This window comes from Pogoniulus pusillus, chromosome 12 (assembly GCF_015220805.1).
Source record: "Pogoniulus pusillus isolate bPogPus1 chromosome 12, bPogPus1.pri, whole genome shotgun sequence".
Taxonomy (NCBI): Eukaryota; Metazoa; Chordata; class Aves; order Piciformes; family Lybiidae; genus Pogoniulus; species Pogoniulus pusillus.
The window spans coordinates 22600586-22622780 of record NC_087275.1 but is presented as its reverse complement, the minus strand read 5'-3'; the positions used below and the strand labels follow the sequence as shown (position 1 = coordinate 22622780).

The 22195-nt window shown below is 41.0% G+C and overlaps 1 protein-coding gene and 1 long non-coding RNA gene across 3 annotated transcripts; one reads left to right on the top strand and one right to left on the bottom strand.

Annotated features, from left to right (window-relative positions):
- Nucleotides 1–6037: 6037 nt before the first annotated feature.
- Nucleotides 6038–21896, top strand: LOC135179845 (uncharacterized). Of its 2 annotated transcripts, none has more exons than XR_010304146.1 (3): nucleotides 6038–6075; nucleotides 6226–6285; nucleotides 21097–21896. It is a non-coding gene; the product is annotated as an uncharacterized LOC135179845 (long non-coding RNA). The 2 variants fall into 2 exon arrangements; XR_010304147.1 differs by lacking the exon at nucleotides 21097–21896 and adding an exon at nucleotides 15710–15824.
- Nucleotides 8498–21975, bottom strand: FUNDC1 (FUN14 domain containing 1). Its single transcript, XM_064151874.1, has 5 exons — nucleotides 21890–21975; nucleotides 19582–19738; nucleotides 17582–17657; nucleotides 11022–11150; nucleotides 8498–9137 (listed from the first exon to the last, which is right to left on the bottom strand). The coding sequence occupies exons 1-5, from the start codon at nucleotides 21918–21920 to the stop codon at nucleotides 9060–9062; spliced, it is 471 nt and encodes a 156-aa protein (XP_064007944.1). The 5' UTR covers nucleotides 21921–21975; the 3' UTR covers nucleotides 8498–9059.
- Nucleotides 21976–22195: the final 220 nt, after the last annotated feature.

The following is a 22195-nucleotide window of genomic DNA, read 5'->3' as shown; positions in this document are numbered from 1 at the left end:
GAAGCATCTGCTTAGCTTTACTTGCACAAGCAGCCTACAAACAAAGCTCCCATAGGACCCAGCATGCTGTTTAGCTTTTAAGTTTATAAACTAAGTATCCTATTTGATGTAATGTGAATGGGGGGAGGGGAGTATATATATATTATTAATGTTGTTGAAAGGCAGTTTCTCAGTGTTTTTGAACCTTAACCAGCACACATACACTGTTATAGGAGCATTAGGAATGCAGACTCCCTTTTTGCTGTGAATTTTCATTCCTTCTCTTTGCTGTCCCAAGAGGATTTTGAAACTGTATTTGGCAAACACTTGATTTTCATCCATTCCTTTCATACATCTGTAGCTTTTTTTCCTTGCATTTAAGAGATTTCCTCAGATGTATTTTGGCTTAGATTTCTGTCTGAGCAACATCTAGCTATCAAGGCGTTTCAATTGTGTCACTGGAGAGGGCATGAAAGCTGAAACTGAATTTTTTGGCTGCAGTATGAGTTTGTTGTCTGTTAAACACAGGAGAAACCAGCACAGCCTTTACATCACAATGAATACTTCAATAAAGTAAGATGTTTAATTAAAAAACCATGCTAGATGTATTGGTTCTTAATTCTCTAGGTCCCAGGAGTGCATATTGGCAAGTGTATGTAGATAGCCTCTTGTAGAGATGAAAGCTCAAAGCATCTATATTAGACAGGAGTTGTGTATTTCAATACTCATTAATTCCCGTTGTGGATGTTAACAATTTCTATTAACAGCTTTTTAATATATAGTCTACATATGCAGAAATAGTATTTTTGTTTACAGTTTTAGGCTGAGAGTAGTTGATTTTGTGGGAGTTTGATGGTAAGGCCAGAACCCCTTGTATCAAGGGTCAGATGTGTGACAATATATTCCAGTTCTCAGGTAAGCATCCTACCAAACGGGCAGCAAAATAGTCTTAGTGCAGCCTGCTGCCTTCCTTCTTGTTAGAGCACTTCCACTTCAAGCAGCATATCTATTTAGCAACAATTTAAGTTTAACTTTGACCCAAGTTTCTATCCACACTCCCATGACTGCTGAGACATCTACACAACAGGAGAGAACAAGGATATCTCATGCCAAAGTACTTTATGGTTTGGTAGGTAGGATACAGAAGAGATTTTCTGGGGTGAGGTTACTGAATGTAGCCCAGCTTCCTTGAGCTCTGTAACCCAGAGGCATTAGCTGTCATATAATCCCACGTCTGAATTGGTTTGTGAGATTTATTCCCCAACTTCATCCCATTTTCAGGTGCTGCCTTTCCTCTTTTTCACAGATCAGCAGTAGTGTATGCTGCGGTGCTCTGTTTCGAAGTAGCAGTGAAAAGACAACACACAAAGCAAATCTAGAGAGGTAGAAACATGCAGCACACTGAGAAATATGGGACACAGAGGTCAGGAGACAAAAGAAGAGGGTGAGGGAGGAACAGGACCTCTGGGTGCTGAACTTCTGAACGAGTCAAATCTGTTAGTGCTGTATTGGTCTATTGAAGCTATAAATTGAAGCTGGCTTGGGTAGATCAAGATTTCTTAGTTAAAGCATAGCATCACTTGTGCTAGGGTTAACCATGCTGTTTCCAGTCAGCGTGAGAGCACAAAAGCCCATGAGAAGTCTCTGCACCACGTTCCTAAGTGCTCCAAGATTTAGATGGCCTCTTAGCTTGAATGCAGGGCCAAACCCAGGCTGTGCTGGATCAGCATTGAATGCTTTGTGCCAACCCACCCCACAATTACCTTAATGAAAACTGGCTTCCAGTCGTACAGGTCCTGATGAATGTCAGCTGTCTCAGCAGTTAAGACTCCAACCACCTGCTTCCCAAATTGCCCCAAAATAACAAACTTTTGCATTTGTCCCAGTACTGGGATACCACCACGCTGGATCAGACCTGCTTCCCAATTAGACAAGGGAAAACAGCTTTTTAGGCTCATCATCCATGTTTCATTTTTGAACTGTAATACAAAAGACAATCCTACTCTTGGCAGATTCAACTTTAGTCCTTCTTCCCCCATCACCTACTTATCACATGTGCAGTCCTAGAGTGCCCAAAATACTTTTCTTTTTTTAATGCTTAACCTCCCTTCCAAACATCCCATGCTGAATTTAGGTGGATGTTACCTTTTTCCACTATCACACAGACAGCTGCCTGCTAAAGGAATTTGATTTTGAAAGTAATTCTTTGGGACTTCCAACAATTGCCAGAAGATTAGGAGGAAGAATCACTGATGCTGCTTCTTCACTTTATTCTATGCTGTGTATGTCATGAAATCTGCAGAGGCATCAATCTTGAATTGAAGCATTGACTTCTGCATTTTACTCTGTATGCATGCCCCCCCCCCCCCCTTCTCAAGACCTCATGACAAATACATTTGAATCTAGGTGGCAGCTGTATCTTCTAAATAGAATATTTTAATTTTCAGTCTGGCTGCTAGAACAGAAACAGCCTTCAAAGATTAAGCTAAATTCTAGCCTCTTAAAATTCAGTAGTAAGATCACACCAGTTTTGACCAACCAGTCATCTCACTTTAAATTAAAACTAATTTCCCAGTGCTGCTTCAACTAAAAAGAAATCATTTCAGAAAATGGATTGTTCCATTAGGATAATCCAGAATAAATAGATGATTTATTAGCAATCTCTCCCAAAACTCATTTAGTACACTTTCAACAGATGTTCATTACATTACACTACAAGGAGCAACGTACGTTGTGCCTTTGTCTCTCATTTAACTTAACATTTAATTTTGAATAGTGGCTGGTAACAACTGCTTGAGGGTAAAAAGAAATACACAAGCCTGTAGAAGGCAAAGGTAAGACAATCTGATCACCAAAATCATTTTGTTATGAATTTCACCCAGTATCACAGTACCACAGTATCATCAGGGTTGGAAGAGACCTCACAGATCATCAAGTCCAACCCTTTACCACAGAGCTCAAGGCTAGACCATGGCACCAAGTGCCACGTCCAATCTTGCCTTGAACAGCTCCAGGGACGGCGACTCCACCACCTCCCCAGGCAGCCCATTCCAGTGTCCAATGACTCTCTCAGTGAAGAACTTTCTCCTCACCTCCAGCCTAAATCTCCCCTGGCGCAGCCTGAGGCTGTGTCCTCTTGTTCTGGCGCTGGCCACCTGAGAGAAGAGAGCAACCTCCTCCTAGCCACAACCACCCCTCAGGTAGTTGTAGACAGCAATAGCTATGGCCAGAGAAATCTAGAGCTGCCCTTTCTTTTTTTCACATCCTTAGATATAACTGAGCCCTCCTGCAATTAACCTTGGTGTTGCCCCATCTTGCCCCGAGCGCAGCTTGTGCCCTGGTTTCAGCAGCATGCAGTGGGAATGAGTTCTGTGGACCAATTATGTGAAGAAGTATTTCCCTGTCCTAGGTTTTCCACAGCTTTCAAGTTCTTCAGCTCTGCAATAAAAAACATAGGAACACCATCCCAGTCTGTCATTGATTTACATGTTTCTAACACTTGCCTTCTTCATCATGTTTTCTAAAACAGTTGTTACCTTTTATCCACCCCACAAAAAATGCCTTTTTTTTCCAGTCTATTTCACTCTTCTCTGAATCTTCTTATCCTACATGAGTTTTTGTCAGCAACTTTGAAATAATTCCAGAGAACTTGCTACCAGACAGTATTTGTGTTATGCTACATTCTGTTTTCATATAAACCCCATCAACATTCACTTTGCAGAGCATTCCCTTACGTGCAGTGATATCCAAGACTCGGTTCTGAGCTGACGTATATAAAGTCTCGGGTATTTGCAAGAAGAGCTGCATTTCTCTCAGTGCTCCACATTTATCAGTCTGCCACTCCATCATCTCCTTGACGTCAGTTCTAGCTGTAGTTCCTGGTAGCACCTCCCTTCCCTCAGCAACCTAGGGAACTGTATCAGAGAACAAGGCAAGCATGGCTATGCCAGCAGCCATTTGTCTTATGCCATGAATGCACTATGTAAAGCCTATCCTAACACAAGGCACCAGTGTTCACCTCTTCAGTGACAGCATTTCTCCTTCTGGTTTTGTCCCTCAGCTTTACACCACTATGCTTCTTATTCCAAAGGCTTAAAAAAAAACCCTAAAGTAACAACAGCCCTGAATGTATTTAACTCAAGACTCTCAGTAAAGCAATGGTGACAGAACAGCAGAACCCTTCTGCTTAAATCAGTGTACTACTATATGGGGCTTTATGCTTGGTTTTGTGTTTTGCTTTTTATTCCTGCCTTTAAGCATAGCACACTAAAAGATGCTCCCTTGAAATCCTTTCACAGAATAGACCCTTTCTGAAAATGGAGGTGGTCACTTCCTTCCTAAAGCCAGAGTTTCTTCAAGTCAGGGTAGTGACTCACATCAGCTGGCTTCAGCAGCTTTTGAGATGCCAACAATCCATTAGGTTCATCAGCAGAAAAGAGCTGCCTGGTCACTTTTCCCATTATCCTTTGGACTGAACACCAGACAAGGAAACTTTCCTGTTTTTAGCATTTTCATGTTAATTTTTTCTTTTAATCCCAGATGACCCAGTCCACATTCCTCCCTGAACTTGTCCTTTCCAGTGAACCGCAACAATTGTATGTAGATAGCATCCTAAGGTGAGTATCTAAAGCTAACATGTTATTTGTGGTCACTGATTCCTTAGTTTTGGGGCATGTGGTTTGGGCAGGGTGTGTGTGTTATTCTCAAGTTACAAACAGGCTGTGGCTTAACCATTCAGCCTCACAAATAGGCACAACATGCTTCATTGCAGAACCACAGAATTACTGAGACTGGAACAGACCTCTGAGATCCTAAAGCCCAGCCTACAACCTAAAACTACATTGACTAGTCACTAAGTGCCAAACCAATCTTTCCTCAAACACCTCCAGGGACAGCTACTCCACCACCATCCTGGACAGACCATTCCAGTGTCTAATTACCCTTCCCATGAGGAAGTGCTCCCTATCATCCAACCTAAACCTCCCCTGATGCAGCTTCAGGTCATGCCCTCTCCTCTTGTCACAAGTTGCCTGGAAGAACCCAACCCCCACCTTACTACAACTTCCCTTCAGGTAGTTAACTTACCTTGGCCAGAAGCACTCATATGAAGCCAACATGTACTAGAGATTTCTGAAGTCCACAGAAACATTCATCTAAACGAGGCTAGTATGTCATAGAATCATGGAATCATAGAATCAACCAGGTTGGAAGAGACCTCCAAGATCATCCAGTCCAACCTAACACCCAGCCCTATCCAGTCAACTAGACCATGGCACTAAGTGCCTCATCCAGGCTTTTCCTGAACACCTCCAGGCACGGTGCCTCCACCACCTCCCTGAGCAGCCCATTCCAATGCCAATCACTCTCTCTGGGAAGAACTTCCTCCTAACATCCAGCCTGTACTCTCCCTGGCACAACTTGAGACTGTGTCCCCTTGTTCTGTTGCTGGTTGCCTGGCAGAAGAGATTGACACCCACCTGGGTACAACTTCCCTTCAAGTAGTTGTAGACAGCAATGAGATCTCCTCTGAGCCTCCTCTTCTCCAGGCTGCACACCCCCAGCTCCCTCAGCCTCTCCTCGTAGGGTTTGTGTTCCAGGCCCTTCACCAGCTTTGTTGCCCTTCCAGCATCTCAACATCTCTCTTGAATTGAGGGGCTCAGAACTGGACACAGGACTCAAGGTGTGGCCTGACCAGTGCTGAGTACAGGGGCAGAATAACCTCCCTTGTCCTGCTGGCCACACTGTTCCTGATGCAGGCCAGAATGCCATTTGGTCTCTTGGCTACCTGGGCACACTGCTGGCTCATCTTCAGCCTACTATCTACCAGTATCCCCAGATGTCTTTCTTCCTGGCTGCTCTCCAGCCACTCTGTCCCCACCTCCCCTTTTCCACCATATCTTCTCCTTTCCCACCCCCCACTGTGTTTTGCCCTTTTCCCCCCAAACCCAGAGCACCTGGGTGCTGTTGAGACTCCTCCCACCCCAGCTGTGGCCACTTTGCCCTCCCTGCCCACTCCCCTTTATAATCAGCCCCAGGAAAGGCAGAAGCCCCGAGCTTGCCCAACTGGGCAGAGGGATCCTCCTCCTCTCCTCACCGGTGAGTCCCCATGGTGTGCACTGGGTGAATGGTGGAGGGGCTCAAAGGCCGGGGGGCCTGGTGTGGCCCCCCGGCAGGCAGGGTATGTAGCTTATGATCGTATCATACACAGGTGCTGGGTCTCCTTAGGCTGAGCTTCCCTTTGTTTAGGTGCTTCTTTCTGCTTGCTCCTGAAGAGTTGAAGTACTCGGTGGAACTGGAAGCTCACAGGTAAGTAGCATTGTGTTGTCATAGGATTGTTTAGATCTAATATAAAACATAAGAATAACCTCAGTCTACTCAGCAGAAAAACATGACTGCAGATGTCAAAGTCCTTGATGCTGGAGCTGTTCATGTCCCTGAAAATATCAGCAGATTCAAACACATTAGGGGCCATGCAGCAACCTCAACACAAAGAAACAGAGGATGTGGGCCCCTAGTTATTCAAAGCTACACAGAAAGACAGAGAAATTCATCAGCTTAAACTCCCTAAATGGTGATGACTTTATGTGTTCCCCCCCACACCTCCATCTTCTCTATTCACAATTTTTCTCTGCCAGTTACAGGATATAGTAACTAAATAAGAAAAAAAAACCTCCTGGAATCTGTGCAAACTATGAGATGCTTTCTATGGAGGAGTGGTTTAAATGATACTGATTCCAAGATGGAGTTCTTCATTGCCTCCATCTTTGCAGAAACTCCACACTTGTCTGGAGAAGATCCTTAGAAACCTACTGTAGTTGACTCTCCTTTGATCATGGGATGAAACTGGATCATTTTCAGAGTTTCTTGTCAAATACCTTTCAGGCACAACCCAGCTGATGGATGTTTATCCCATGGCCAAAGTTCACATCCATCCACCTGATACTAATGAATCATTACTGTTGCTGGATGTGGGAACATGAACCCCACAGAATCTGTGTGAGGCTCCATTTCACATTAACTTGCTGGTACAGTAAATAGCAGAGAAATAGGGACAGAGTAAACAGTCCTTCCTGGGCAGACATTTCTAACAGGTTCCCAAGTTTGAAATGCAGAAAAGTGCTTTAAGCTTTATGTGCCTTCCCAACCTCTTTAGAATACCTTAGTTACAAATTACCAAAACCACCTCAAACACCTACTTGAGAAATATTTTCCAGTTATGCCTCCAATCTTGCTTTAGAATCAGCTTCCTGCTTTGATCCATCAAGGGCAGAGGCAGCCTGCGTGCACTGAGCACAGCAAGTCCCATTTGCTTCCTCAGAATTCAGAAGCAGCCTGCACTCTCCCAATAAGTTAACTGAAGTTAGTCTGGACCCTTGTTATTCCACAGAATCACAGAGAGTCATAGAACTTCAGAGGTTGGAAGGGACCTCCAGAGATCGAGTCCTATCTCCCTGCCAAGGCAGGCTCCCCTAGGGTAGTCCACAGAGGAATGCATCCAAGTGTGTTTAGAAAGTTTCCAGAGGAGACTCCACAAGTTCTCTGGGCAGCCTGTTCCAGTGCTCTTTCACATTCACCATAAAGAAGTTTCTCATGTTGAGGTGAAACCCTTTCTGTTCAAATTTGCAGTCCTTGCTCCCTGTCTTATTGATGATGACCATCAAAAAGAGATTGGGTGACTCACTTGACACCCACCCCTCAGATATTTGTACACATTGATGAGATCCTCTCTCAGCCTTCTCTTCTCCACACTAAACAGACCCAGAGCTCTTAAGACTCTCTTTGTAGGGAAGATGCTCAAGTTCCCCAATCATCCTCAATGCTCTCTGCTGGACTCTCTCCAGCAGGTCCCTGTCTCTCTTGAACTGAGGAGCCCAAAACTGGACACATTATTCCAGGTGTGGTCTCACCAGGGCAGAGCAGATGGGGAGAAAAACCTCCCTAGACCTGCTGGCCACACTTTTTTCTGATGCATCCCAGACAACTGACACCCTAGACAGTGAAAGACAAACTGACAACTACTAAAAAATAATAATTGTCTGAGTTGGAGAGAACATAGCTGCAGAACAGATGACTATTAAATGGAGCTAAAACAGTTCAAGAGCAGCCTCCAGTTCATTCACTGTGCTGACATCCCACCAAGCCCCACAAAGCATTGGCCTTTGCAGGGTGCTCAGGCAGAAGCCTCCTTTTATCTCACCAACTAAGGTCTGAAACCATCCCTGTGGCTAACAGGGTGTAAAACAAGCAGCAGATCACCTGCAATGATTATTGACAGGGCTGCGGCACACAGCTGAGTTTATGAACATCTATACATCTGGGAAAGCCAACAAAAACCTCCACTTAGCACACAACTCTCACAAGTATCTCTGCAGGTATTTGTATCAGATGCAGCAAGCATGCTGCAAGCATGAGACCATCTTCTCTATGTGCAGCTGCTACAAATTTGAGACCACCTCTATGCAGAGACGCTACAAATGTGAGACCTTCTTCTTCATGTACACAAAAGCCAGAGCCAAAGTTAATTTTCACTTTTAATAAGCTCATGATTCTTTGTTATTTAATACTCTGTAAAAAGGTATTACAGACTGATAGTTTATTGCAGAGATTTCTAAAGAACATGGGCAGCCATGAGGCTGAAACTACAGTACCATATACGTCGTGTAGTCATTGATGTCATCTACTACAGCATGAAGAAAAGTACTTTTAGAATGAACAGTATTTAACTGAAAACAGAAATGAAGCTTGCTTTCTTACAGTATGGTTACATTCTGTACTCCAAGAATAACATTTTAAAAAAATGCTAGATCTTGAAAGGTCATAGATAAAAACAGTCATGATGAAGATGAACCAGTTTTGCCCAGCAATGCTATAATGAGCACACTGCACCGTTTTTCAGCAAATCCTAGTTTTGCCAAGCTTCGAGAGGCAAAGGCCTGAAATGTAAAAGCTTCCAAGTTTTCTAACTAGTCCACTCGTCTTGCTCTGGAAGGCCCAGTGACCCACACTGCTTTTAAGACAGCGTGATATCACCACTGTTCTTTGCTGACAGGAATGACATCAGGAAGAGACGATTCAGGTCCTTACGATGCCAGGCCTAACAAAAAGCCTCCAACAAATCCACTGGACACCACAATGTTCTGTTTGATAAATTCTGTTGACTGGAAAAAAAAAAGAAAAGTATTCATAAAGAAGAGAGTTAACAGTATCTGATTACAGCATTTAAGACTTGGCACAATTGCCTGTGAAATAAAACCAAAAACCAAAAAATCAAAACTTTATCCCTATTTTTATGGAGACCATGGAACTGTTTTCAGCATTTCCTCCCACGGAGCTGAAGACAATGGTTGGTTTTTTTCCTACCAGATAAAATTATGGGTGTTAGGAACAAGTTCTTTACCATGAGGGTAGTGCAACACTGGAACAGGTTGCCCACGTTAAGTGGCTGGGGACCCATCCCTGGAGATACTCAAGAGGAAGCTCAACAGGGCTCTGGGCAACCTGATCTAGTCGAGGATGCCCCTGCTGACTGGGAGGGGGTTGGACTAGATGACCTTCAGAGGTCACTTCCAACCCAGACCATTCTATGCTTCTGAAAACCACATAAAGCTAGGTGGCAACTGCTGGCACCCATGGAATTAAAACTAACTCTCAGCTGTCATTAACATTAAATTTAAAATACAGTTGGCATTTTAAAGTCAAAATACAGAGGAACTGACGTAGCAATTTTGTGGTAACACCACTTGTTTTGATTAAAATAAGACAGATATTTTATGAACTCCCTTGGCAAAAAAACCACGAGTACTACCATGACTTCAATTCTAAATCACATGATTTTTTTTTTTTAAAGTACTTTTTCCCTAAGAGTAGATCACTAGAAAATAAATACACTTCACTCCATTATGGGCCAGCTTCCTAGCCACTTAATCCTACAAAGACTACTTATGTATGATGACATCTGTGTACAGTATTTCATTAAGTAATGGCAGAGGGTACAGCACACTGTATCAAACGTGCTACTCCATAATTCCTCTACTTTAAACACTTGAGATTGTATTGCTTTTTTCTGTTTGTGGACCAGCCAATCTGTAGGGAGAAAAAAAAATGAACAACCAAAAACTCCATCCTGTCCCACCCATTTCTGCAGAGGAATGGAGGAGGACAGGTTAAGGTGTGTACATATATAAACCAGAAAACCATCTCTCTCGAACGTCCACTTCACATTCACATTAAAATTTAAAGGTAATTTTTATCAACCTGCATGCAACTCCATGCAGGTTAAATCTGAGATGTCAAAACTCTTAATTACAGAACATTGGTGTGACTGCTGCATCATTTCCAGCATATTCTAAGTCAGGATTCACAATTACTGAGAAAGGAAGTCAGATCACCTATATAAAATGTGGAAATATGCAAAAAAGGCCTTTTTTTTTTTTGTTAAATGAGAGAGCTAAAAATGATTAAGTATTGAAATGACAGGATGGATTAGCCCCAGGGACACTGATCAACATCACAGACTACCTCTTTTCCATACAGTAACTGACAGATTCTGAAGATAGATATTCTTCAAAGTATATAAATGAGAGAAACCCATAACTCTAGTTACACAGCTACTGCTTTTCTCCAAAAGGAAATTCAGTCTCTTCCAGTCAAGCACCTTAGTTATCATCAGTCCAAGAAGATTTGGGCTTTGCCATCATAGATAACAAGTTTAATCACAAGACTTCTAACTTTTTTCCTTGTCATGACCTTATCTGGCTTTCTCACTAGCCAAGGACTTGTACAGACTAGGTGGCAAAGCCACTGGCAGTCACTAAACCACATCAGCAGTAGAAATGCATTAACTTTGATATTTGTGTGTCATCTTTAAAAGTGAAAAAAACAGCTGAATGAAAGAGCACAATCTGATAGCTTTCAATAAAGCATACAGACAGACCACTTCTGATGCCTTCTAGGTGTGCACCTGTATGTTTGACTAATCATCGCCTGCAGCAGGAGGTGACAAAAACTAACTGGTAGAAAACAGTTTACCACCTTAGACTTACCTCTTCAATTAGAGTATTGATTTCAGGAGCTGCCTTATTTGCACGTTTTTTTAACTGTTTTTTTGCTTTGTTTACATCTTTTTCAACTCTCTTCCAATCAACTTGTACATATCCACTGTGACTAGCGATCTAGGAAAAGAAAATGTATTTAGTACAGTTGTAGTTTGCATTTCTTAAGTGAAAATACAGTATGTTAGTGCCTACCAAGGTGGGATTTTTTTTGTTGTTGTTTTTGTTTGGTTTTGGTGGCTTTTTAGTTACAGATACAGGAAAAAAACACTGTTCCAATCACAGCAGGTACTCTGCTTCAACACTAGCATTCTTCACAGTAACAGCAGTTCAAATTAGAACAAGCAACAACAAAGTTCAGTAGACTCTTTGTTAACTTCTCAGGTTCTCTATTCTTTAGTTAGAAAAGCTTTAAATAACAATATTTTTTCCTTCAGCATTTACTGTAACTTTATTTGTAAGAAAAGGAAAGGGAAAAGGCATGTTCATAGGACAACAATGGAAAACAAGGGCCTCATTTCAGCTTCTCTCAGAATTGTGGGATTCAGATTTGTAACAGCATCTGGAGCTATCAGAATCACCCTTAGAAATACATAGAACTGTCATTTTATCTCGCATCATTTAAACTGTCCAACAAAAAAGATACAAGAGAATTCTCATGCTTTCCACAAAGCAAACCCAGAAACTAGAACAACACCACGGTCTGTGCACAGCACAAGCTCTGAAACATCATAAAAACAGGCAAGTCTGGGGGACTGGTCCTATCAGTTCACATTCAAACTTCCAGAATGCTTAAACAACATTCATGAGATTTTTAGTGCATTTAAACCCTATCCCAACCCTTTGCCTTATTTTTCTTCCTAACAGTTAACCCTGCAAAGTAAGATGTTCTGATACTTGGCCAACATTGATAATCTCAACAATTAACAAATTACGTATCTAAATATTTGTAGATCATAGCTTAAAAAAAAACCCAATAAACAAATGAGGCAATTACTGCATCCTCTAGAGAACACTTAAAACAAACAACTCAGTAAGTTAAAAAAAAAAGAAAAAAGTGGGGAGCAAACCCATCAGAACTAAGGATTACTGCTTCTTTTAACTGTTCAAGACAGTCACTACATAGGTAAATGACTCCTATCAAAACCTCTTCATTTCTCAGATACCTCTGAAGGTCACGTTTGGCAAATTCATGTAACTTATTTAACAGTGTTGCATGCATATGGTAGAACTGGGAAATAAAAAGCCACAGATAACTGGAAAATAAAAAGCCACAGATAATGAACTTCTGTGCAATAGATACCTAAACTTAAAATGTATTAGGTTTGACATAAAGAGAAATGTTTCACTCTCCTTACAGGCACTGCAAGCGTTTTGACTTTTGCATAGTTCTTTCTACCAAAACACTTAAATTAAACCATCTAACTTGGTTTGTAACAGCCACAATAATTAAGCAACATCTTTAACCACAAATTAGAATTTCACAAACTTGGAAAAAAAAAATAAAGAGACAGTTTCTGTCTGAATTTACTACTAAGATCACCAATTTAAGAAAGTAACTTTAGTTTCCACATTTGTACAAGACTAAAAAAAAAGAATCACTGGACAAATGCAAAATGGACTTCTTAAATATTACAACTCTACTTCATACCTCAGAATATAACAAATCCATAGAACCTGCCTGTCTATTCTAAAACCTTTTAGCCACATAAGCATGAGTGTGAGGAAGGGAGAGCCAATTAAAATGGCAGACAGTATGAAAATGTGGAACCAGTTTTAAAGCTGTACTTGTTGCATGTCCAGTCACTGTATGACCAAACTAAATAAAATACAAAATACAAATTAAAAAATCAAGTTAGAGTATTTTTTATGTTATGAATTCAGTAGTAACCACAAGAATTTCAAAAACACCCAAGCACTGAACTGGTGCCTTCTAACTCATAAAACAGAGAATTAAATACTAATCTACCCAGTCCAACAGAATGTAAGAAATGCTCATGTATTTGCTTGCAAAAATGTAAGAAGATGGACTTTAAAAGCAACATTTCATTAAGACTAGTTTAATTAGCTCTGTTATCCATACTGTAAAGATGAGACACAGCTCTGATTAAGTTCTGTTTAGCTCTCCAGCAGTGCTTTAATTGCACCATGAATTTAGTAGCAGAGATACTAAGTTCTGCTTTTGAGTGCCTGTATATCTCTATGCAATAAGCAACAGAGCACAATGAATATAAATATTTTAATATAACACTGAATATAAAATATCTTGAAAACAAAATTGAATGTAAAATATTTTGCATATAAAATTTTAACTGAGAAGGAAAAAAAAAACTATACTTCACTGCAGTGATAGTCAGAGTCTGTCATACCCATTTTTGGCTGCAATCCTACTAATTACATAACTTTGCATATAAGCATAGAATAATCCAAATGAACTCAAATGCTGGTGTGACAGCCTCCAAATTTTAGGGTATGTTCTCATACAACAATAAATTTAAACAATAACAAACTAAAATGATGACATTCCATATTTATGGACTCACATAGGTATACTATACATATATATGATCCTAAGAAGACATGTAGGAGGATGGGTTGTACAAACAGAAATCTATCTGCATAGGTGTATGTGATAATGCAAAGAATTAATATTATTATACATGTCAGGTTAGTAAAATTTGCTGTTGTTCAAGATCTTATGTTGCAGGAACAGTAAATACAGGTGCATCTTTCCCTGTTCTAGATGAAGAAAACAGCAAATCCCTTCATTTTGGGGGAAATTCTGGACAGGCATGCAAGTACTTCATTACTGTGAAACATTCTTAACAGTAATGAACAGAAATTGTTTGAGAGCAGAAAATTTATATGGCAAGAGAAGACAGAAGAGTTTTAATTTCCTCAAACACAAAATCTCTCACACTAAGAAAGCCCAACCAAGCCCAGAAGGTACATGTGAACTCCTTGTGCTCAGCTGTTTGTATGGCATACACAACCCATGTATACTTTCAGGTATTTTCTGACATAGGTAGCAACCCCCATCACACTCAGACGATTTCCAGAACAGCTCTGGCAATTGTCTAACTTCAACACACAGACACAAAGAGACTTAGAACTATGACAAACCACTTTTTGTAAAAGTTAAACGGCAGAGGCTGTGTCTGCAGCCATCATCTGCTGGCAGCTTCACTGCAACCAGTGAAATTACTTCGCTTTCTTAGAAAGGCAGAGATGCCCCTCCACTTCATGCCAAAAGCCTCCCAAAACCATAATATTTGTTTAAAAGGTCAACTGCCAACTAACACTTGCTTTGGCTATTACACCAAATGTCCCTTCAGAGTCTCTGCATGTATGAATTGACAAGTGAGATGTTCAGCCCAAAACTGAATACAACTCTAAGCCTCCATCCCCAGAAGCAGGCTGTTCTCTCCTCACTTTGAGATGTAACAGCATGGTATCAACAACCCCCTGTACAATATAGAGGCAAAGAGAACTTAAGAGTTTATTTTGCTTCTTGGGTTGTTTTCACAGACTTTGCTTAAGTCAGAAAATAGTTCAACAAAAAACTGAATTCCTCAATGGCAGATTAATGGGTTGGGGCAAAAATATATTAGCAACAACACAAAAAGCTGAAAAAATGCAATTTTATGATTAAATAACAGCCAACACAAAGGAAAAACCTGCAATTTGCACATTGACTGCAGAGCAAAAACCAATGAAATCATTAGTAATACAAGAGTTTAAAAACATGGAAGAGGCACTCATTAAGAACAACTGTTTTTAATTATTTCTCTAAGATTTCACTAAATTGTGCTGTACAAACTAGAAGTTGAACAAGTTCCTTCTTATGAGAAATTAATTAGAAATTCTGTAATACAGTCCATGGGTATTGGTCTTATACCAGCAGATTTAAAGAACTACACCTATTTCAATTTAAAAAGGATAGTTAACTGATCAGATTAAGCTGCTGAAATACACAAAGATATGGTAACAGTTCTAATTTTCAAGAAATACACAAATTCCTTAATTTTTTTATCTCTTCCTTGAACTACTTTTCATTTAATCTGTATTAAGGCTGAAAAACTTCTAGATCACCTACCAAAAAAACCATCTGAAATATCTCTTTTCCTTCTCGTACAGACACTCCAAAAAACATTGCTCTAAGTTTCTCGAGCTGAAGTCTTTACATGCTGAATAAAAAAAATAAAAGAAGGGAAAAAAGGGCACTTTTTTTCATTTTAGAACTGAAATGTTTCACTGAATGGCTTTAGCCAAGAATCTTTCCTTCTCTAGCTCTTGTTTTAGCGGGTAATTACAACATCAATATTGCAATCAGCAGCTGAAATGAAATCTGCAGCTTCAGAGAAACCTACACAAGTTTCTAGTCATGTGCTGAAGCACTCCTCTGCCTACTCAGGGGAAGCACTGAACGTATATTCATAGGGAAACTAAAATCACAATGTGTGATCTTTAAATGAAAAAATTAAAGACTAGAGAAATGTAATTACACTACAGAATTTATGACTCAGCTTTAAAACACAAAACGTTTTGAATTAAAATGAAAGACCATGGCATTTACTTCATTCCCTTCCAAGAGCATCTCATCTTACTTAATTAAAGATGCAGACAACTCAATGAAAATATGCAACTCATTTTTCCTCTTGGATAATATTCCTTTTCAGATACACTGTAGATGAGATCAACTAAGAAATCAGAGACTCAAACACATGGCAAATCTATTTCATGTACTGGATAGCTCCCAAATCTTCACAGCTCCCCAAGCAAATATACTTCACAAGTACGTTTAAAACCATTTCTATTTTTCATTATCTGAAGGTTTTAGCTTTAACCTTTCAGCTTCCTGTAGTCAGCAGTACTAATAAAAATCCTGCAGGCCATCCCTGCATGCCAGGCCTCTATTCTGTAGGCTCTTCATCCACTCCTAGACAACAACTGTCATTAAAGGAATTAATAAGACCAGTGACATGCAACGTGAGAAGAGATATTTAGATTGGTAAGTCAACCAGTTGAAAAGGATGACAAGCACTTCAAGATCCACTGCAAATAGAAATAAAAAAAAAACCCAAATGAATTATTTCTTAATGATCCAGAAATACATACTACAGGCTAAAGAAATCCAGAGTATTCTGTCAAACTGATTAATTTGTTAGCATAGAACATTTTGCCAAAAGTTTGCAACTGGATGATCCTAAACCATTCCAGATTTAACAGTCTTGTACAATTCCACTCTATATTTAGGTACAGGCCAAGTAAACAGTGATTTCCAGGAGATTTAAAATGAATGCTAATATTACAAAGCTTCACACCAAAACTATTTCTGACTTCTTACATTGTTGTTGATGCTTGCTTTTGGGTAATAGAGAGTACACTTTGTATTTGTTGAAAACCTCTTAAATCTGAATACTTCCAAGAGCACACGTTTGCATGCAGAGCACAGCAGTTCAGTTACATGTTGAACATGGGGTTTAAATACCTCAAAACAAATCCCAAATCAGTACAGAACATAATGATGAAGGCAGTAGGAGTACTTGACAACTGTGACATTTTGATGTCTTACGCAGCAGCTATCGGAGAGGTCTACCCAATTCTTCCTGATCAATGGCTGGCTGTAACAGCCATCACAAGAACAAAAAATAACCAGAAATGGGACATGCCTTTTGAAAATCCTCCAGGATGATGCTGGAAAGAGTATATATATAGAGAGAGATAGATATAGATATATCTTTAACATCCTCTCTCAAAAAAAGCTGTATTACTGAATCTCAGCTGGCACCAGTCTACTTCCTCTGGAATGCTGAAGAAAAATGACAATCTCATAGGTATTCAGACATGAAAAATGCCAGTAAGAAAAATTATGTGGCTTTTACAGAATGGTAAGTGAAAATCTCCTTCATTTAAAAGTTGTGTCATCTAATTGAAAGGAAATTTGGAAATACGCCCTCCATAACCACAGTATCTGATGAATATCACAGAACAGTTGGTCCAGAAATCATCATTAAAAATTCTGGATTTGAAATCCAATTGAACAGAGGAATGCAGTGAAGCTACCAGAAAAGCTTCAGAGGTTCAACCAGATAGAATAAGAGAAAAACGTGGCTTCATAATTGGACCAAAGCAAGCCTTCCACACAACTGCCAAAGAAGCCTACCTACTTCTTCTCAAGGCCTGATAAAATCCTCAAACAGACTTAAAAGAACCAGCTTAAATTCCTTCATCTCCCTAACCACAGGTTTACAATTACTTTGTCTAATCTGGCAATACTGAACCACACATAGCATCTCTGTTTCTGCACAGAAGTTTCTTTTAGCTTACTAGAAACTCTTTTCCACAGAAGTACAGCTTCTGATTTGCTGTGTTAGAAATGTCTCTTTTGTACACCATATTCCACCTGAAATGGAAGTTTTTCACTGATATGAGAGAAGAGATCAAGTAGATAAGAAGCCTTCCTAATTAACTTTTACTCAACAGCTGTATTTTTCCTATTGTTTAGTAAATAACATTTGCCAACTTATAAAGCATGAAATGCTACATACTTGAAGCAGAAGAAAGCCACCACCTACTGCAGTTGCTGCAAGCTTTCCGACTTTCTGGAACAAAAATCCCGCACACCTTAGGAGAACAAAACAAAAACAAAACACCCAGTCCAATGAAGTTGTCTGCTGAACAATGCCACACTCCAAAATTCCCTACCATGACTATTACTACTTTTTTTATTTAACAAAACAAATGTATCATTTCACAATCTTAAAACTCAAGAGTATTTAATACAAACAATATTTAATGAATAAACTCTAACACAAGGCAACACAAGTAATGGTTGCTGGTTTGTGGCTGCCTGATAGTCCCTTTAAGTAAGCTTGAGATCTCCAACCTCGTCTATACACAGAAGCTGAATGCTGCTATTAAATATAGCAAGTTAATAAAGCACAATGTAGTAACACAAAGGTGTCATTATAACCATTCCTAAATGGGAGGTAAATACATTATACCATCATTTATATTAACTACACAATCCATAAGTTAAGTATATAAGCTAAAAAGAAGTTAAATCCCTTCCATAAGAGTTAAAATCAGCAAAACCCCTCTACTGGGATATGGCCTTAATCTACTTTTAATAGATCAAGGCAACCAGAAAATTAATTATCTTGTTCACAGTCTCCAGAATCTCCTACATCAAACAGAAAACAGCACAGATATCGATAGCATGGAATAGTCTCAGCAGCAAGTGACCTCTGGAGGTCATCTAGTCCAACTGCCTTCCCAAAACTGGACCAGCTTGCAAAATCCAATCCAACCTCCAAGCTCAATCCAGTTGCTCAGGGTCTTATCTCAGGCAAGTGCCAAATGTTTCCACAGCTGATGCTTCCATAACTGGGCAACTCTGCTGGTGTTTGACCTGCCCCCACCACATGTCCCCACACAGAGGGGAATTTTCTTCCCCCCTGCATATGAAGAGTGAATTCAAAAATTTTTATATATATATATATAATATGATTATCTCTCAAACATATATACAGATACTGAAATAACACATTTTCCACATCTTCCAATAAGCCAGTTGTTATAGATACAAGATGAACTATACCCTAGAAACTTCAGAATTTATGTATATGCTTCTAACTTCTAAAACTATTTTTAAGGCTAGGGAGGCAAATAAAACAATAAGACTTAAAACTAAGCCTACACTCCTCAAAGCTGTACTGAGCCCAGACAGAATTTAATTTTCACTGTATTTTATCTTCCAAATCTTGCATAATTCTGTTTTCAAAGTTCCTGTGCTTCCATAATGCTATTTTTCATGCAACTTTTTTAGACTACTAGAATAGATAAACACCATTCTGATACTTCTGAGATATGACCAATACTTTGATGTAGCTGCTAGTGCTGTGGCCACACTTTCCAGTGCAAGTTCTCACCTTTACCGTCCATCTTTCATCATAAAATTAGTTTAGTGTAGTACCTCTCTTCAGTTAACAGCAGAACAAACTGTTCATTTGCACAAAATGGCTCTAGCTGAATTCAGAGAATAAAGTCTCTAAGAAATGGGGCCTTTAATTAAAAGTATATTTTGCAGTGTTTTTCCCCCTTCATTTCTTTTACCTATATAACATCTTAGCAATCTTTTATCTATATGTCTTAGCAATGATACCATTGTAAAATCTATACTAGTAAGTAAATCTATACTAGTAAAGAAAAAAACTTTTCCATACAAACCAAAGTTATATGCAACAATTTCTCATTTATTTCTTGTACTTGTAGAGCTCTGAGACTTCCCCAAATCCTTTCCAAAGCAAATGGTACAAGTTCTCTTAGAAAACTGGTGTTTTACCAATACAATAAAACACTTTAAAATGATGAGTCAGAAAGAAAAAGGAAGAAATTTTAAAGTAATTGTTCACACATGCATAACTTTGATCAATGATAAAGGAAATCCTGTTGAAGATACACTTATCTGCTTCAAATAGCCTTGGAAATAGATCTTCTAACACAGTAAAAGGGTCTAGAGCAGTTAGGAGAAGTGATGCTCTCTCACCAGCCAGTCACACCGCCCATCACAATCTGGGTAGCTACGGAGTATTTTTCTACAATTGGTCCTGAATTCCGCCCAAAGAGACGATTCCACCAGTGGTGACGCCGTGCATACTCTGTTAAATCCAACACTTCATAGGAATCATCATCACTATCACGTTCTTAAAAAGAGAAAGAAGTGAATTTCTCAGTTAGACAGTAAATTAGCAATTCATGTAAGACCCCCCCCAAACATTAATAATCATTTTTTGTATTAACTGGCTATGCCAATGGCTTAAGTTACTGCATACAGGCTACCTACAGTCCATCAGCTCAGAGAGCAAAGGATTTTGAGAGTTTTTTTAATTCCATAATCTTCAAGGTAAGGAAGAGAAGACTTACAAGGAAGGTATCATCCATGACTGGCACAAAAAAGGCAAACAGGAATCTCCTACCTGCTCAAGTACAGGAACCAAGAGGTCTTAGATGAAACTATTGGGTAGCTGGCTCAACAGAAAAAACATAAGTCTTCCTCTCCTTCATCCCTCACCCCTTGCCAGAAGCCCATGTTAACCTGTGCAACAGCTCACTGAGGGTGCTGCGGATACCAAAAAGCTATGGACTCCAAGTAACGTCAGAAAAAGCTAAAAGGTGAAAAACCAACCAACCAACTCCACCAAGGGCTGTTGGACACAAAGACTACAACGATAGCTAAGGAGAATCTGGGCTGTAAATCATTCAAAATAGTCTAAGAAAGTATTAGTACATGCTTACCCTATTAAATATCTCTTAGCTCATCTGACAGCTGATGGCTTTCAGACAGGGGACACTGGGCTTTCATCTGACCTACTATGACTGCTTTTATGATCTTCAGCAATGTGAAACATGTGTAACTTAAGGGAAGCACGCACAGAATCTCTTCTGCACTGACCAAAGCCTTAAAAGATTAAGAGCCTCTGGCTCACCATTTTCCTCAGAGGGCCAATGTCAGCATATGCTAATAAGCCAAGACCAGAAGCTTCTGTTCCTCTTCCACAACAGGTGAAACTGATGAAACTGGGACTTAACAATTAAGTTTCACATCTGCAGCACAATTCTGCCAACATTTTCAAAACAGGTCTCCAACAACTTCAACTTAGAGATTCTAAATACCACCCATGCTCAAACGTCAAAAAGGGAAGAGGCAATTATCAACTTTTAAGTGAAAACGATTTTTAAAGTATATCACAGCTCTATGGACATACGCATTTGGAATTGAAGTCTGCTTTGGTTGAATGTACTTAAAGTGAACTCTAAGTTCAGCAATGCTGCTGGGACATTCCAGAGGAGTTGAATGAGCATAGAATTATAAAGACTGCAGATCTAAAGCTTTTATTGAGCATTTATTAAGCTTAACTCTTACAAAGGATGGGTCAAAAGTTATAGAGCGCAAGAAACGAACATGTAAGAATGCATTATTTCCCTTCATTATCACCTAAGTGCTCCTGATTACTACAATGTAAGACCAGTAATGCTATAAAGTTGTGTATTTTCTTTCCAGCTTTGAGGTACCAAAAGCAAACGGGTTTCAGTTCTTTGAATGACGCACAGAAGCACTGCCATGGGCTGTTGTATTAATTCTACCCCAGATATTGCTCAAATGGAAACTCACACCGGTGGGACACGTTGTGTGGAAAATAAGAACGCTAAAGCATTTTTTTATTGGTTTAAAAACCTAAAATCCTTCCTTGCTGGACAGTACTGCGCATGCTTCGCACACACATCAAACCCTGCGTGTGCAGGACGTTGGTACACCACCACAAGGCTGTGCCAATACACTTAAAAGATCTGCTCATCAGAAGACGAGTGAACGGTGGATGCCAGGGAAACGGACACTGCGCAGTTGTGCGGCCTCCGGTGAGGCACCTCCAGCCCGCGGTCGTGGTGCTCTCCCTAGGAGAGCTCTGGCCCGAGGCTCCGCCGCTCCCTCCCCACCACTACCGCTCGGTTCTCCGCCTAAGAGGGGCTTCAGAAGCTAAGCCGAGAGACGCCACCGGGGTCCCCGCGCAGAGCCCGCCCCAGCACCAGCCGCCAGCGACGCGCGGGACCCCACGCGCAGGCGCCTCGCCCCTCCCCCACCGGCCTCGCGGACGCGGGGGACGGACGGGGGAGGGGCAGAGCCCGGCACATCCCTCCCCCGCCTGCGGGCGCCTGCAGCAGTCCAAAGGGATCGAGCTGCCAGCTGCCCCCGAGCGCCAGGGCGGCCGCTGTGCCTCGTCCTGCCCTTCCCCGTAAGGGGACGGGACAAGACGCCTCGCTGCGGACGCGCCCCAGCCCACGGGGAGCCCACTGACCTGAGGCGGTGCGGGACCTCCGCGCCGCCATCTTGGCTGATGCTGACGGCGTAGCCGGGCCCGAGGCCGCCTCGCTCCGCCCCCCGCCGGCCGCTCCGCGCTGCCGAGGCTGCTCTGTGCCCTCCCCCCGCCTCGGCACCGCCCCCGCCGCGGCCGCGGGGCGGGAGCGCGCATGCGCCCCTCGCCCTCCCCTCCCCATGCTGGAGCGCGAAGAAGGCCCGGGGGCTGGCCCTGCGGGGGCGGCGGGTGTGGGGTCGGCGCCGGGGAGGACTGTGGGGGTCGTAGTGCCCGAGGGTGGCCATTTGG